Raw genomic sequence first — 15,376 nt, 5'->3', positions numbered from 1 at the left:
GGTAAATTTGAGGGGTACCCATTTTCCCCTTCATGAACTTATGCCCTGTTTGTTTCGGCATAAAATGATTTTTGAAAAATAGTTTCGGTATTTTCCGGTGTTTGGTAGTGGCGAAAATAATGGTCAACCGAAAAATGATTTCTGTTTGACCAAAAATGCTTAATAAATTTCAGAAAATGATTTACGCTTTTTAAAAGTGTAAATCATTTTCCGTAAATGGTAGATGCAATCGATTCTTTTTTAAACAACGCAGTCGACCTTTACGTTCAAGCAGTTGACTATTGCCGAATTTCGACAAGTCAGATTCCGACTCCGGTCGGTGCCGGAATTCGACAAATTAAGCCGGAATCCGGCGACGTCCGGCAGATGTCGCCAGATTTCGGAGATGCCATGCCGGATTCCGGCCAGACTGGCCGGAATCTAGCCGGAGCGGCCTGATCTCCGGCTATCTCGCTAGATCCGGCCAGGATGCCGGAGATCCCGGCCATCTGGCCGAAACCCTGGACGGATCCGGTCGTCTGGCCGGAATACTGGCTGGAGAGGCCGGATCCGGCCAGAACGTCGGATCAACAGCCATCTGGCCGGGATCCTGGACAGATTCGGCCAGAACGGTCGGACCCCCGGCATCTGGCCGAATCTCGGGCCATCTGTCCGGAAACTGGCCAGGACGGCCGGTTTCCGGTCAACTGGCCGGGATCCGGCCGTTTTGTGCCGGATTCCGGCAAATTTCGCCGGAATCCGGCGAGAATGGCCAGATTCTTATATGCCAAATTTTAAAAATTATTTTTATATTAATATTTTTTATTTTGTGAATAAAATTTAATTTTTTTAAATTAATATGATTAAATTAAAATATAAAAAATATTTATAATTTTCCGTACGCGCCAAATACCGAAAAATAATTTCGATGGAAAATATTTTTTTGAAAAACGACTTCCCCGAAACTATTTTACGACGGAAACCATTTTACACCGAAACAAACGGAGCATTAGTTGAAGTGAACTGAACTACCCTTGCAAATCCACCATTGCTTTATTGCAAGAAGAGAAAGATAATGTGAGATGAAATTTTTCTTAGAAAACCAATAGCCATGGAAAAGGTGATCTCAACTCTACTCTTTGATATCAAAGGATACATTGAGCACTCCCTGCGAAATCCATGTGAATTGTCATGAAACTATGTTTGGGAATTGCTTGAAAAAAACCTGGTGAACCAATAAACTGCAGGTAAATTTCCTCCACAGGCCCCAAGTTTCTCCAATAGAAAAAGGAAAACAAACCAATGATCCAAGGGAGAATAAATAATTGATCCCTTGCTTTTTACCAGTTTCAAAATAAATCATTAGGGCTCGTTTGAATATGCGATTTTTATTACTATTATTATTGTATTCTACTATTCTTTAATATATTAAAATTGCAAACACAGAAAAGAAAAAAAAAAAAAAAAAAAAAAAAAAAAAAAATTGTTTTTTGAAATTATGTTTGGATGCTTTAGAGTACTTGAGACAAAATTGAAAAAAGTTGGCTCACGCACCACCCCTGGCCCATGGCCACCCCCTTTTCTTTTTTTCTTTTCTTTTTTTCTTTTTATTTTTTATTTTTTTTAAAAAAAAAGAAAGAAAAATTAAAGTTTTTAATATTTGGGTTCAATATATTTATATTTTTTTATTAAGAATGACACGTGTCAACAATCTATTGGTGCTGACGTGACACACTGATGGAATCCGTTAAATATTTTGACGGAATTTGTCTACAGTGACTACATTGTTATTTTGGCCTACCCTGAAGACCTCTGAATTATTTTTTTATACGCAAGTAGTGATTTGTAAATTAGGTCAACCACATGGACTAATTTTGTATTTTTCTCTATTTTTAAAGTGCCAAAAACATTCTTTCGTCCTCCATGCAACAACCGTTGGGCTCGTCTTTCATCGGCTTCAATTGAGTCGATTTTAGAGCAATCTTCTCCTTTGTAGCATCCATGCTTTCTTATTGCCGCTGTAAGTGACTCTCCAAGCAACTCATTCCCCCGGGTTGCTTCAAAAATATTCCGGCGACCCTTTCTTGGCTATCAAGCCAAGAAGATATTGATTTGGTATGTTTTTATTGACCTGTTTTTGGGGTATTTGTTGTCCACCACCCCCGCCTTATATACCTATTAAATTAAATTATAGCTTTAATGCAATTTATCTTAGCCATAAAAAATAAATTAAAAAAAAATTAAAATTAAAATTAAAATTAAAATTAAAAAAAAATTTAAAAAAGTAATTATTTATAATGGAAAAAATAACTAAGTCATAAAAAATTAATGACCTTAAGATGTTTGTGAAAATAAATTAGGCTTGTTTAAAATTGAACAATGTTATACAAATAAAATACATTTACATAAGATACTTAAGAATGTGTTCTTAAGATTCTCTTTAATTTTTGGTTTAGAAAAAAATTCCTAGATATTCTATTGTTTAAATCTCAACTATAGTTAGAGCACTAGCAGCAGATTCCCAACCATTTTTCCTATATTTAGGAAACAAAACTATTTTTTGCTTCCCTATAAAAAAAATACCTCACAATAGATTCCCTTACTTTTCTCTATATCAGTTAAATATTATTTTTTTTACTCTTATTTTATTCTTTTTCTCCCTTTCCTACTTTTTCTCTCTTCCCTATATCAATTAATTATACTTCTTTTATATTAAAATAATACATAGGAAATGAATAGTAGACATGTATACATAGGGAATCACTATTTATTCCCAACCCCCTCATCTAAAATATAGGGCATTTGCTGTGGGAGATTTTTTGATGTTTTTCATGAAATTTTCCCTAAATATAGGGAAGGGAACCAATATAGGGTAACTGCTACTAGTGCTCTTACACTGATTTGCAATAAGCTTTTAAGGATTTAAAAAACAATATAAAATTCCATGTGCTAAGCATAAAGGATAAATAATTCCTTCTGTTGACTTGTCATTTAAAAGCCTAACAAAAATTGTCAGTATACCACTTGTCCTAGGTGTTAATCACCGTTGTTCTTTTTTCTTTTTTCTTGTTTTTTTCCTATTTATAATTTTTTTTTTGTTTTATATATATTTTTTTAATGTTTTTATTAAAGGAGACACGTGTCAATTTCTGATTAGGAATGATTTGGTATAATAGCGGTTTCATTAAGATTTCAAAAGTCAACCTAGAGAGCTTTTTTTTTTTTTTTTTTAATTGATTAAAGAAAGGGTTACAAGGGATGATTATTCTCGCTCCTTCTCCGAAAGGATGAGAGAGTGAACGATCCTAAAAACGAAAAATGAGTGGGCTCCCCAATAACAGTCCCATGAAGAAATACAAGAGCCCAGAAATATAAACAAATGTTAAGAAATTTGTCAAATAAGTGATATGATCATCTTAAAAGGCGGCACAAGGCAGTTACATAAACAAAATGGGTACAAATTAGGACAAACATATATGAACTCCCTCTTGGAAATAGCAACAACCACCGGAGGTACATCATAGTCTGATGCAGGGATTGAAAAGAAGAAAAGTACCAACACAAATCCGAATACAAAAGTACCAAAGAAACATAAAGACATATAAACCAAAAAAAAATAAAAGAAAGAAAGCAAAAAACCCAAAAAATCAACAACTTCGACGGCAGGCAGAGCGGAGGACGAAGGCATGTGGGAGCTGGGCACAGCGTGAGATCCATGCATTGGCGCGTGGATATCGAAATCAGCTTCAGCCAGTGGCGACAGGAAGTTGGAATGCCAGAGGATGCAGTGGAGTGGCGCATTAGCGGCTCGGCTCGGCTTGTAGGAGGAAAGTAGATATAGATTTAAAGAAATTCATTCTCAAACCCTTAACAAATTCGGCTACCAACACAGTGGAGGAGGTAGAGTGTTTGACAGAGAAGGAGACCGGCAGAGGTAGAGCCGTGACGCCAAGGTTGTGATTTTGAGCAGGATAAGTAGCACAAGACGACGGATAGAGCCTCGTGAGAGGTGGAAAAGGCTAAAAAAACCTCAAGCCAAACAGCGACAAAAAGAAATAAAAAACTTCATAAAGAAAAGAAGACGGAGGAAAGGAGGGAAGAGATTGATCTCTTCCTCCTATCGGTGGCTAATATGAGAGAAAGAAAACATAGAAGAGAAGGTTGAGAAGAGAGAGACGAGAGGTCTCTGGGAATTTTGTTAGAGTTATTTGTTATTTATGATTTGTATTGTACGTTTTAAGTCATTTTTTCTGAATTTTTTTTTTTCTATAATTAAATAATTAAAATAATTATTTTTATTAATTCATATTGGCTAGCGTTAAAAAATCGTATACCGAACTGCACAGGAAGTTGATTCCTGGTATAAATACTCAAGACTTTTAAACTATCGGTGTTGGCTAGGGTTTAAGGATTTATCCAAAAATGGGCACGAGATTCCTGAACTCAAGAACATCACCCAAAAACCTCTACCAGCTCCTCCAATCCCGCTTCGGACATTCCCCGCCACCGCCAGTTTCTCAATTCCTTCGGAGCCTTCACTCCGTTTCCCGTGATTTCCACAAATCCCATCCCAGAAACTCCAGGGAATTCGTCTCCGCCCCTATCTATAACCTCGATGAAGCCGGTGCTTCTGCGCTCAGCCCCGATAACCGCGTTCCGGCCACCGTGGTCACCGGTTTTCTCGGTTCCGGAAAGGTTCGGTTTATTTCACTTTCAATGGAAAGAATCAGCTCTAGATTTTCATTTCTCTATGCGATGTTTGGCTTCGCAATTTCTGTGACAAAACAGGGCATCAGTGTGTTGAGGATGGAGTTTGAAAATTTGTATCTCCAGGAAAAAATTTCAAGAATAGTGAACTTTATTTGAAAATGATAGTCTTTTTATGGTATTCTCTTTTGCTAAAAATGATATGACATTCATTTTTTTTTATTTTTTGCCTAAAGAAAGATATAAAAAACTTTTAATTACTGAGCTTTGTTGCTTCACTATTGTATTGACTTATATTGTTTGATGCTATACAATGCAGACAACTCTCCTGAATCATATTCTTACATCTCAACACGGAAAGCGGATTGCTGTCATAGAAAATGAGGTAGTGAAAGTTTTCTGCTCTGGTCACTTGAGAGAATCCAAGAATCATCATTTGCATACTCATATGTCATACTCAGTTAAGCATAGCCAAGGACAGATAAGCATCTGATGGTGTCAATCTCAAAGCAGATTAGCATCACCATCCTCTTGTGTAATTTAGTGCAAGATGTAAATCAATATGACATAACAAGACAAACTGCCACCCAAAACCAAAGGGCCCAAAGGTGGCCATTTCCTCAAACATCTAATGTTCAGTAGATTGCCCATGATTCATAAATAGATCCAAGACCCACTAGCTAAATTGAATACGGATAATCAGAGACTGATTGCAGATTCAAAGTTGAAAAATCTAAAAGATTGTTTTGTGGATATCTAAATTAAAAATGATCAAATTCTTCTGAGACTGATTGCGGATGAATCAGTATTCTCACAATATTAAAATCGAAGTTTTAGGGGATGTTTTAAAATTGATAGGATTTTGTTCGACGTGGATTTGAGAGGATGAAATAGTGGTATCCATATGCAGTTTCACATGGAAGACTGCACGTCCTAATATGTATTTTGTTTAGTATGCTAAAGAACTCTATGTGTTACATTAAAAAATAAAGGTTTCAGAGACTTTTTAGATCTGGTTGGTTTTTATTTGATTCAGAATTGATAGAATGCTAAATTACAAAATACATGTGTAGTTTTCACATGGAAAATTACACATATTACTTATACATTTTTTTTTTTTGGGGGGGGGGGGGTTGGGGGGTTATATGCGTTGCTTCTAGATTACTAAAGTACTTAATATGTGCATGCATGGTTTGACTTGTCTGCAGTTTACAGAAGATTCTTTTTTTATTATTTCAAAGAAATAGTTTACTGTTCCTCGTATGCTTTCTTTTACCTCCTTGCTAGAGAATCTGTATGTAATTTAATTGGCTGAGCTCTTTTTTGCATAGAGTGGTGAGGTCGTTCTTGTAATTTTTAAGTAGTCTGATTACTCTCACTGCAGTTTGGTGAGGTGGATATTGATGGATCATTGGTTGCTAGTCATTCCTCTGTGTCTGAAGACATTGTCATGGTTAATAATGGTTGCCTATGCTGTACTGTACGAGGAGATCTCGTTAAGATGCTTTTGAAGTTGGTCAAGGAAAAAGGAGATAGATTTGATCATATTGTTATAGAAACAACAGGTATGTTTTAGTGCAAGCTCCCAGTTCTTACCTGCACGAAGAGGGGGAGAGGGGGGGGGGGGGGGGGGGGGGGGGGTTTGATTTATGTCATTACTTGAATTCTAAAATGAGTTATCAGTACCAAAAAAAAAAAAAAAATTATCTTCAATCATGTCTCAACCTCCAAATCTTAACTTGAAAACATAAATTCCTAGTGGATCTTTCATTAAAAAGAAAATAAAACTTATAGTAGATAAGAAGAGGAAAGGTTTCAGTTGTGGTTGGGTATTTGCGGTTTTTTTCCTTTTTTGTGTCCTTTTGTATACTTCTTATATGCTCAGGGGTGCCTACGCTTTTTATAAAATTTCTCTGATTACCTATAAAAAAAAATAAAAAATAAGAGGAAGGGAAGAAGATACTTTTTCCTTACATATTTTTTTCCCTAAATTTTTTTTATTCAATTTATAAACCTCATACGTAGCGTGGCTTTTCTTTCTTGCTCCTGGAAATTTTTTGAAATAGCTTGTCATATGGTGGAACTTTATTCCATCAATGTATGTTAGTTGACAAAGTACGGTATAACATGGGAGTTTTCCAACTGCATCAGGTGCAGATACTGAAAGCTGACTATGCTTTCTATTCGTGGAATCTTTTTTTTTTTCAGGCCTTGCAAAGCCATCTCCTGTTATAGAAACTTTCTGTACTGATGAACTGGTTTCACGTTATGTGAAACTAGATGGAGTTGTTACTTTGGTTGACTCAAAGCATGCAATGCCACATTTGACTGAGGTCAAACCAAGATTTGTGGTGAATGAAGCGGTAGAACAAGTCGCCTACGCTGACCGTATTATTTTGAACAAGGTGAATTTTGATTTCTTACCTTGAATGCTGTGGTTAGGCTTTCTGTTAATCTGTGTCTCCATTGCATTAGGCAATTATAATATTCCACTGATTTTGCCGTTATTTCTAGCTATTGTGCCTTCCCAATACAATGATTTTGTTTTTTGGCAGGTAGATTTGGTCAGCGAGGCTGAGTTGGAGGTATTGACTAAGAAAATCAAGGTATGGCTTTCTATTTCACATGTACACTCCGTTTAGTTTGTCAATAATTGAGGGACAAAGGAATACAAAGGAGAGAAGAGAAGAGGTATGGAGATGGCTGGATGGGTTTGTTATTGGTTTGTGTTTTGTGACCCAGTTCAAAAGATGCGGGATGGTCCTGGGAAGAGAGAGAGAGAGAGAGAGAGAGAGGGGGGGGGGGGGGGGGGGGGTAAATAACTTGAAAAAAATTCAGTGTGGCCCCCAATAAGGTAAATGACTGTCATGTGCTTTCTTATGCACACGTGCATATACATTTTGGATAAAGGGGGTGCAAAGCCTTTATAGCTGTGAAAACACACAAATACATGCTTGTAATCCCCTTTCACTATGTGACGTGATAACTTCATAGTTTCGTCTCATATCATGAATTAAACTCAACTATATAGTTTATAAATTGGCCGCCGAGTAAATCCCACATCGGTGGCTAGGCAATGGAGAAGCTCATGAAATATCAATTTGTAAGACAAACAACACGTTTTCTTTCATGTATAATCTATAAGACCATAACATTTATAGAAAGCAAGCTCCAAGACTATATCACATTTCAAATATTTGATCTAAATTCTATCTGAAGCCTGATTGAGATCTTTCATAAACTATGTTAGTTATTGATGCCAGAAAAACTCGAGGAAATAAAGGACAGCAGCAAGAACCCACTGAAAAAACACAACAAAAATCTAAGCTTTGGCACCAAAAACACCAATATCACAACCAAACATAATGAACCTTAAACCTTTGCCAGCAAGAACTGAAAACCACAACCCAAGCACCATCAAACAATTTCCAAGATCCCAACACAGCCCTAAAGTTGACAATTTTGAGCTCAAAGTCCGCAAACCACTCAAGAACAACGAATGATTGAACAAGAACAAGAAGAGATAAATAATGCACCATCCTAAGGAAATCTACCTGAAGGATACATAGTTGGTAACCCACTCACTACTCTGAGAACACCTCCATTAGATATAGATGTGAATCCACGGTCATCACGCGATGGATGTCACTAAGAGATACAGATACAGGCATGCTCACCCCGAGATATAGAACAAAATCCACTCTCCACGAGATATGGAACAAAATCCAAGCTCAGCACTCGAAGGTAAAAGTCAATAGATACAGAAATTATGGTAGGAAGAATTCATTCTTCTTAAAGTGAAAAGCTAAACTTTTCATAAATTCATGAAATGTTTTGGTCTTTAAGCTTGCCTTTTCAAGAACAATAACTTCTCATTGTCTGCATTAAAGACCGATTGAGGCAAAGAATGCTTCATGAAGGACATATTCATCAGTGAAGAATATATGCTTTCTTGTGCTGTCTATGTAGAGCCCTGTAGAACTATCTCCCGTAGAACACAAATCTATGAAGCTGTTTAGAGTAATTTCATACTCTTGAATAAAGTTTGGAATTATCAGATTGGCGTTATGTCTTCTCTACTTGCTCCATGTTTTCATTGCATATATTTAGCTTTTTTTCATTGAGTTACTTTGATCTGACAACCTCTGTATTTTCGGTGCATTGTTGCTAGCATATTAATGGGATTGCACAAGTTAAGCTAGCTAAATTTGGATCTGTTGACATGGATTTTGTTTTGGGAGTTGGAGGATATGATCTTGAAAGGTTATAGTCTAATCTGTTTCTGCCCTTGGTCAAATCTTTTATATTATTTCTATTTATAATATTTATTTCTTGACTGCGTGTGTGTGTTTTCTACTTAGCACTAGCAACATTCTAATGCATATTCATATTTCAAGGGGCATGATGTAAACTCATCTACATTGATATGTGAAATGACTTGATTTTGCAGAATTGACTCTGAAGTTCATGTAGATAGTTCCTGTTCTGCGACCCATCAACACGAAACCGGACATGGTAGCATCCTCTCCCCCCCTCCCCCCCTCCCCCCCTTTTATGGGTCAGTTGTAGGTGGTTAAGTTTTAAGGAAAAGAGTGAAAGAAAAGAATTGATAATAAGTAATCTTGAATTTGAATGATTTTCACTTAAACCATTCTTCCTTCTTTCTTTTTTCCTTGGGCTAGGAGACTTGGAATTAATTCTATTCAACATTTGCCTGTTATATTACATTGCAAATGACTCTTTTCTTCTTTTATTACATATGGACAACTTTATGAGTTTCAATTGGGATGATAAGCTATATAGCTCTACTTCTTTTCGTGCATTTTGGTTAGTTATAGAGATGTTTGGTTCATATTTCTCATCTGGATGATGTTTTGACTTAAAAAAACTGTTCTGGTGTTAGGACCCATGTTTTCTTTAAATTAATAAATGCAGATCGAGAAAGTTGGAGGGTACATCCAAACAACCAGGCCAATTTGAAGCCTAATTACGTATAAGAAGGTTCTAATAATGAAGTGTAAGTTTGTATTGATTACTTGGTGTTACTATGGTGACTAAAGTCAATAGGAGGTACATCGATCAGCTTCCTCTGATTTTCTGTTAGAATTTCGGAATTTTAGACAGAACTCTCTGAAAACAGTTTGGCTACTATTAGAGAGCAAGTTCAAGCATTTGCTTGGCATTCTTCATATAATTAGGTATCTGTTAATTTTAATAGTGATTAACTTTTCTCTAAACTGGGGAAATCCCGGGCAAATGCCAGGCAGAAAACAAAAATTTTCAGCAGCATAAAGACCTAAACAATTAAAAGCTGCAAACCGAAAAATAAACATTTGATCGCTGAAGTCATTTTTATTATGATTTTACCCACTATTTTGTAGGTTCCCTTACTTCCTCCTGGGTTGGCCTTATAGCTTTTAACTGAGTGATACATGAAACATCTAAAATACATTTAAGAAGGGGAAAAAAAAAGGAATTAGGAGAAGCTGGCTGGGATTGGGTGCTGTTGAATCCCCTGGTTGACTTATACTATAGAGTAATTGCATCATAGTAGTTCTTTTTAATCGCTTCATTATATCATATTATATTCCTTTTGTACTTTGTACTTTAGTTTTTCCTATGAACATTTTGTTCTCCAGAGCAACTTTAAACTGTTTTCCTTCTATTTCATTTCAATTCATATCTCATTTTGGTTGAATATTGCAGAACACCACAAAGGGCATCGTCACGATCATACACATGATTCTACTGTCTCTAGTGTCAGTATTGTTTCCGAGGGAAGTCTTGATCTTGATGAGGTAATAAATATTACATTTTCGTGTATATTTTATTTTGGTTTTTTGTTCTTATATTTGTGTGGGATAACAGCCTCTATGGAAACCGGAGGTCTTTCTCAAATCCGTTTGGCTTGAATATTGAACCTCCAAGCCTTTTGGAAATAATTAAATACACAATGTTGGTATCTAGCTTTGTTTTGGAGGCTTATAATTCATTCTTTTTCAAACCCCCCTCAACCCCCCACGCGCAAATTGTTCCATGAAAAAGTTATTGTAGTGCTTGAATTTGCAGAGGTGCAAAGTGATGTACTGCATGAAGTTCTTTACCTACTCAACACTTGGCTACACAAAGCCTATCTTTGACATGTCGAGTATAACTTGCTCAATGTGCTACTGCATGGCTTGCTTTTCCTTAATTGTTGGAATCACTAATTGGCTTCACTAATATGTCTTGATGAATTTTTTAGGGGCCATGTATTCTTCTTTAATATGTTATGAACATCGAATAATCACTGTTCATTTTATCATTGTTTTAAGGTGCACCATACAAATGTCAATTTAACATTCGTTTTATGGGACTGAACAGATTTTTAATATTTCTGTTACCACTTGATCAAAATCTATCACCATTGGGCTGCTTGGGTTGTAGCTCAAGTTGTTTACTAGCCTATTTTAGATCCACCCATTACCCTTGGGTGGACCCTTAAGAAACAATCAAACAATATTGGGTGTAAGGTTTTAGGGGCTCATTGGACAAACAACCAACTTTGTTGCTGAATGATGGGCCATCTGGGAAAAGCATAGTGGCATAGGATAACACATCCAAAACAAATATGGTATGTGTAGACATATTGAAAATGTGACAGAGAAAGCAACAGAGATAAAAAGGACAGATAAAGCCCTGCTGTCTTAATTCATATGAGGATAAAACGACAAAAAAAATTCCAAAAAGTAGGTATTGCTACATTACCTTGTGAATGGTACTGTGATGCAACAGAGAATCACTCCATGTTCAGGTCAATAGTTGAAGTTGATGCAAGAAGTCTATGCAAAGAAGCATCCTAAGGGTACCCTGATCTTTAGAGATTCCTCCTTGCAAGCAATTGGCCTTTTAAGATTGAACACATCTAGAGAGTATTCATTTGGGAGTATCCCCTCGTCTTCCTTGATTTGTAGTTTACTCAAATCTGATTTCTGAGGATCCATCACTCGCATGAGTTAAGGCCTTGGGTTCCTTCAATACCACAATAAAGAGAGGAAAAAAAAAAAAAAAAAAAAAACATAAACAGAAAAGAAGAGAAAATAAAAGAATACAAAAGCCTAGGAGAATGGAGCTCTGGTTGGTCATCTCATGTCATGTGGCTTTGAAATTCCATTATTAACCCATTCTTATATTTCACAGGAAAAAAGCATCTGGTGCAACTTGGAATTGAGTTACGCTTAGTAGGTCAGCTTCCAAGGGCATTAAGGTTCAGCTCTTATATCCTATTTTATAGAGGGCTGTGGGAATTGCTTCTTGGTCTGCTTTTCAGGGTAAATGAAAGAGTAGAGTGACAAATCCAATATCCCAGAGATTTTCGTTAAAAATCAGAAAATTCAAGTTCTTTCTGGAGTCTCTTTAGGATATCACTTTGTAGTATGTTTCCTTCCAATAGAAATTCCAGAGTAGGCTTTTAGACCTGTTAATTACCACTGGTGTGAATGCTAACTAGCTGTTTGTTCCTGGAAGCAAGAATTTTGGCATCTGCAAGTCCAAGGAAAAAACAATAATTAATGCACTTGTTGTCTTATTCCTGGTCTCTGTCTTTGTATTTCTTTGTTTTTGGATTTAATGGCATCTTGTGCCCCCATAAACGAGTGTTGGAAGGTAGGCCATGGTATCAATGTATGAGAGCACGAATTGTATTTCCCTATAAAATAAAATCAGTAGAGCTGCAGTATTTGCTTTAGTAGTTAGGTTTATCTTTGTTTAACTTAATTACGTCTCTTGTTTCTTATTTTTATTATTGATTGTTGCTGTACCAGCTTGATGATTGGCTTGAAAGATTGATCGAAGAAAAAGGAGAGGACTTGTATAGAATGAAGGGCATCTTGTCTGTTAGTGGTTCTGAGCAGCGTTATGTTTTTCAGGCACTTATTTTCCTCCTCTTATTTTTGCTTTCATTATCATATTGATATCACATCTGTGATTGTGTTGATTGTAGCTTTATTTCTTTCCCTAATTTTGTCCTTCTCTTATGGTGCCGTTTCCTTAATTTCAGGGGGTGCATTCTACCTTGGATGGCTGCCCAGGCAGAACATGGGGACCCGATGAGAAGAGAATTAACAAACTGGTGTTCATAGGAAGAAATTTGGACGAAACTGCTCTAAGAAAAGGTTTCAAAGGTTGTCTAGTATGAGCAAGTGTTTTGTTTTGTTTTGTTTTTTTGTTCCATTTTATAGGGTAAATGGTGGGTGGATGACGGCACAGAGTGCACCTAAGAAAGGCTTTTAGTTTCACAAGTGTTTACAGTCAAACTCTCAAGAATTTTGGACATCTCTGGTATGTAAGAGAACTATTGATAAACCTCTAATAACTTCTCTCTCTGATATGGCTTTTGTTTCTTAACTAAAGGAATTCCTACATACTACACAAACACCCCACAAATATCCTACAAAGTTGATGTGGCAGGGCTTAGTAGCCATTAGATTTTTTTTTTTTTTTTTTTTTTTTTTTTTAATTTTTTAATTTTTTTAACAATATCTGATCCAAAGGCTACTAACCCTGTCACGTTAGCTTTGAAAGATATTTGTGGAATGCTTGTATAGTATGTAGCATTATTTTTTTTAACTTATATATTTTGGAAGTCTTTTTTTTATTATTTTTTAACAATAGCTGATCCAAATGCTACTATACCTTACCACGTTAGTTTTGTAAGATATTTGTGTGATGCTTGTATAGTATGTAGCATTATTTTTCTTAACTTATATATTTTGGGAAAGTCTTGAGAATTGATGAAGGTAAACACCATCTCTTGAAAACTCTAGTTAGCAATGTTGTGTGCATTTTATGTTTTTTTTATTTATTTTTTATTTTATTTTTATTTTTCAATATCCTCAAGATAATTTGTAATTACATGCCAAAATCTGCCGCTTGTAGTTTTTTTTTTTTTTATTTTTTTTTATTTTTTTTTTCAAGGTTGTAAATTGAAACATAAAGTGGTTCATCTTCATTTTACTTGAAAATAGAGAGGATGGAGGAGTTTTAAAATTAATCCAAATTAATTTTTCATTGTTAAAAGCGACAAATGAGTTATATGGACTTAAAAAATGATTTTAGCTATCTACTTTTATTATTATATTTAAATTTATTTATTTTTCAAAGGTTTCTTTATTTATTTTTTTTTGTCTTTCTTCAACAATCATATCTTTAAAAACTTGTCTTTGAATTATTCAAATTAAAAAATGTGATTTGAAAAGCTTTTATTACATACTTATTTTATTAATTTGTCAGTTTAATAAATTGAAAAAAAAAAATTGTCAAAGATTCTTAAGAATTAATAAATATTAATTTTTGAATTAAAATATAATTACTAAATTTTATTCTTTCATTTGATACAATTATTGAACTGGAACGCTGGGTTGTTAACGAATAACGAGCCTAGAGTGAGACAACAAGAGCATATAAAAGTTGGAGAGAGAGAGAGGATTGGGGATAAAAGAAATTAAAAAATAAATAAAAACTCTAGGCTGTCTCACTAAAAACAAAAGAAGGCAAACTTATGCTAAGATTCGCTTTCTGTGTGCTCCCACTAACAATTTTTTTTTTTTTTTTTTTTTTTCTAAAAATATATACAATAAGAATTCAGATAATAAATTAATAACAAGGGAAAACTACAAAATAGCCGTCCAAGCTACAAGCTATTTTTAAAGCAACTCTGTAAACAATAATGGGAGCAATATGACCTCCAAACTACCAAAGAGTGTTAAAAAGACTACGTTTTTCGAAATATTTTTATAATACCATTGCCATGTGTCATATATTTAATTAAAAAAATTAAAACAATTTAAAAATTAAAAAAAAACTAATAAAAAAAGAAAAACTTTATTTATAAACTCTGATTTTAAAAAGTATCAATTTAGTGTATCAATCTTTCAATTTTTGTCAATTTCAACCCTCCATTAGAATTTTTTATTAAATTCTATTAAAATTTTTAAAATTAACATTTCAAAGATTCAGGCATGTATATTTTTGTAAATTACATTAAATTCTGACTAACAGCTAAATCGTTATCATTTTTTTAAAAAAAAAAATGATAAAATTTTTTGAAATCTTTTACAAAATTTAACAAAAAATTCTAATAGAAGGTTGAAATTAAAAAATAAATTCATTAAATTGACATTTTTTAAAATTTAAGTATTTAATTATAAAAGTTGCGAATTATTTTTTTTATATTTTTTTTTGTTAAAAAACAAAGAGTCGCACTTCACTTGATGCCTTTTTCCTCAAGGCCGGAGGGAATATTCTGCCGTCACCTCCAAAACCCCGTCGGTCGCGGAATTTTCGAAACGTGTCCCATCATTAATCCTCCCACATGCGGGACATGAACCTTTTTGCAACGTGCCACGTCAATCCTCGAATATTCTATTCCCCTCGTTCGGCGCCGAATATTCCACGCTGGCATCTACGTGGGAGCCGATTCCCTTCGTCCCCCGGCCACCGATCGTCCGATTGTCGTACAATCAAGATCCAACGGTTCTGATGTACTGGTGTGATCGAACTGGGTTAACGTTTTCCAACATATTCTACTCCCCATACAACGCTGTCATGTCGCTTCAGATTCGTCGCCGAGCTTCCCTCTACATGTTCGTTAATGATTATAAAAATGGTAATAAATTAAATTAAATTAGATTAGATTAGATTAGATTAGATT

General features: G+C 35.0%; 1 protein-coding gene across 1 annotated transcript; it reads left to right on the top strand.

Annotated features, from left to right (window-relative positions):
• Positions 1-4,284: 4,284 nt before the first annotated feature.
• LOC133854105 (uncharacterized) lies at positions 4,285-13,054 on the top strand. The gene is made up of 10 exons (XM_062290142.1): positions 4,285-4,674; positions 5,006-5,071; positions 6,071-6,251; positions 6,895-7,091; positions 7,242-7,292; positions 8,858-8,949; positions 9,137-9,201; positions 10,393-10,484; positions 12,489-12,593; positions 12,725-13,054. Exons 1-10 carry the CDS (start codon positions 4,402-4,404, stop codon positions 12,860-12,862), a joined length of 1,260 nt encoding a protein of 419 aa, XP_062146126.1. The 5' UTR covers positions 4,285-4,401; the 3' UTR covers positions 12,863-13,054.
• The last annotated feature ends 2,322 nt before the right edge of the window (positions 13,055-15,376 follow it).

Source organism: Alnus glutinosa, chromosome 13 (assembly GCF_958979055.1).
Source record: "Alnus glutinosa chromosome 13, dhAlnGlut1.1, whole genome shotgun sequence".
NCBI lineage: Eukaryota > Viridiplantae > Streptophyta > Magnoliopsida > Fagales > Betulaceae > Alnus > Alnus glutinosa.
This window is presented reverse-complemented; position numbering and strand designations above follow the sequence as displayed.

Excerpts from the sequence above, each read along its gene's own strand:
- LOC133854105 (XM_062290142.1), top strand. The coding sequence starts at position 4,402 with ATGGGCACGAGATTCCTGAACTCAAGAACATCACCCAAAAACCTCTAC. Across the intron at positions 7,092-7,241 it reads ACCGTATTATTTTGAACAAG|GTAGATTTGGTCAGCGAGGC; the intron begins GTGAATTTTGAT and ends GTTTTTTGGCAG. Across the intron at positions 7,293-8,857 it reads TATTGACTAAGAAAATCAAG|CATATTAATGGGATTGCACA; the intron begins GTATGGCTTTCT and ends CATTGTTGCTAG.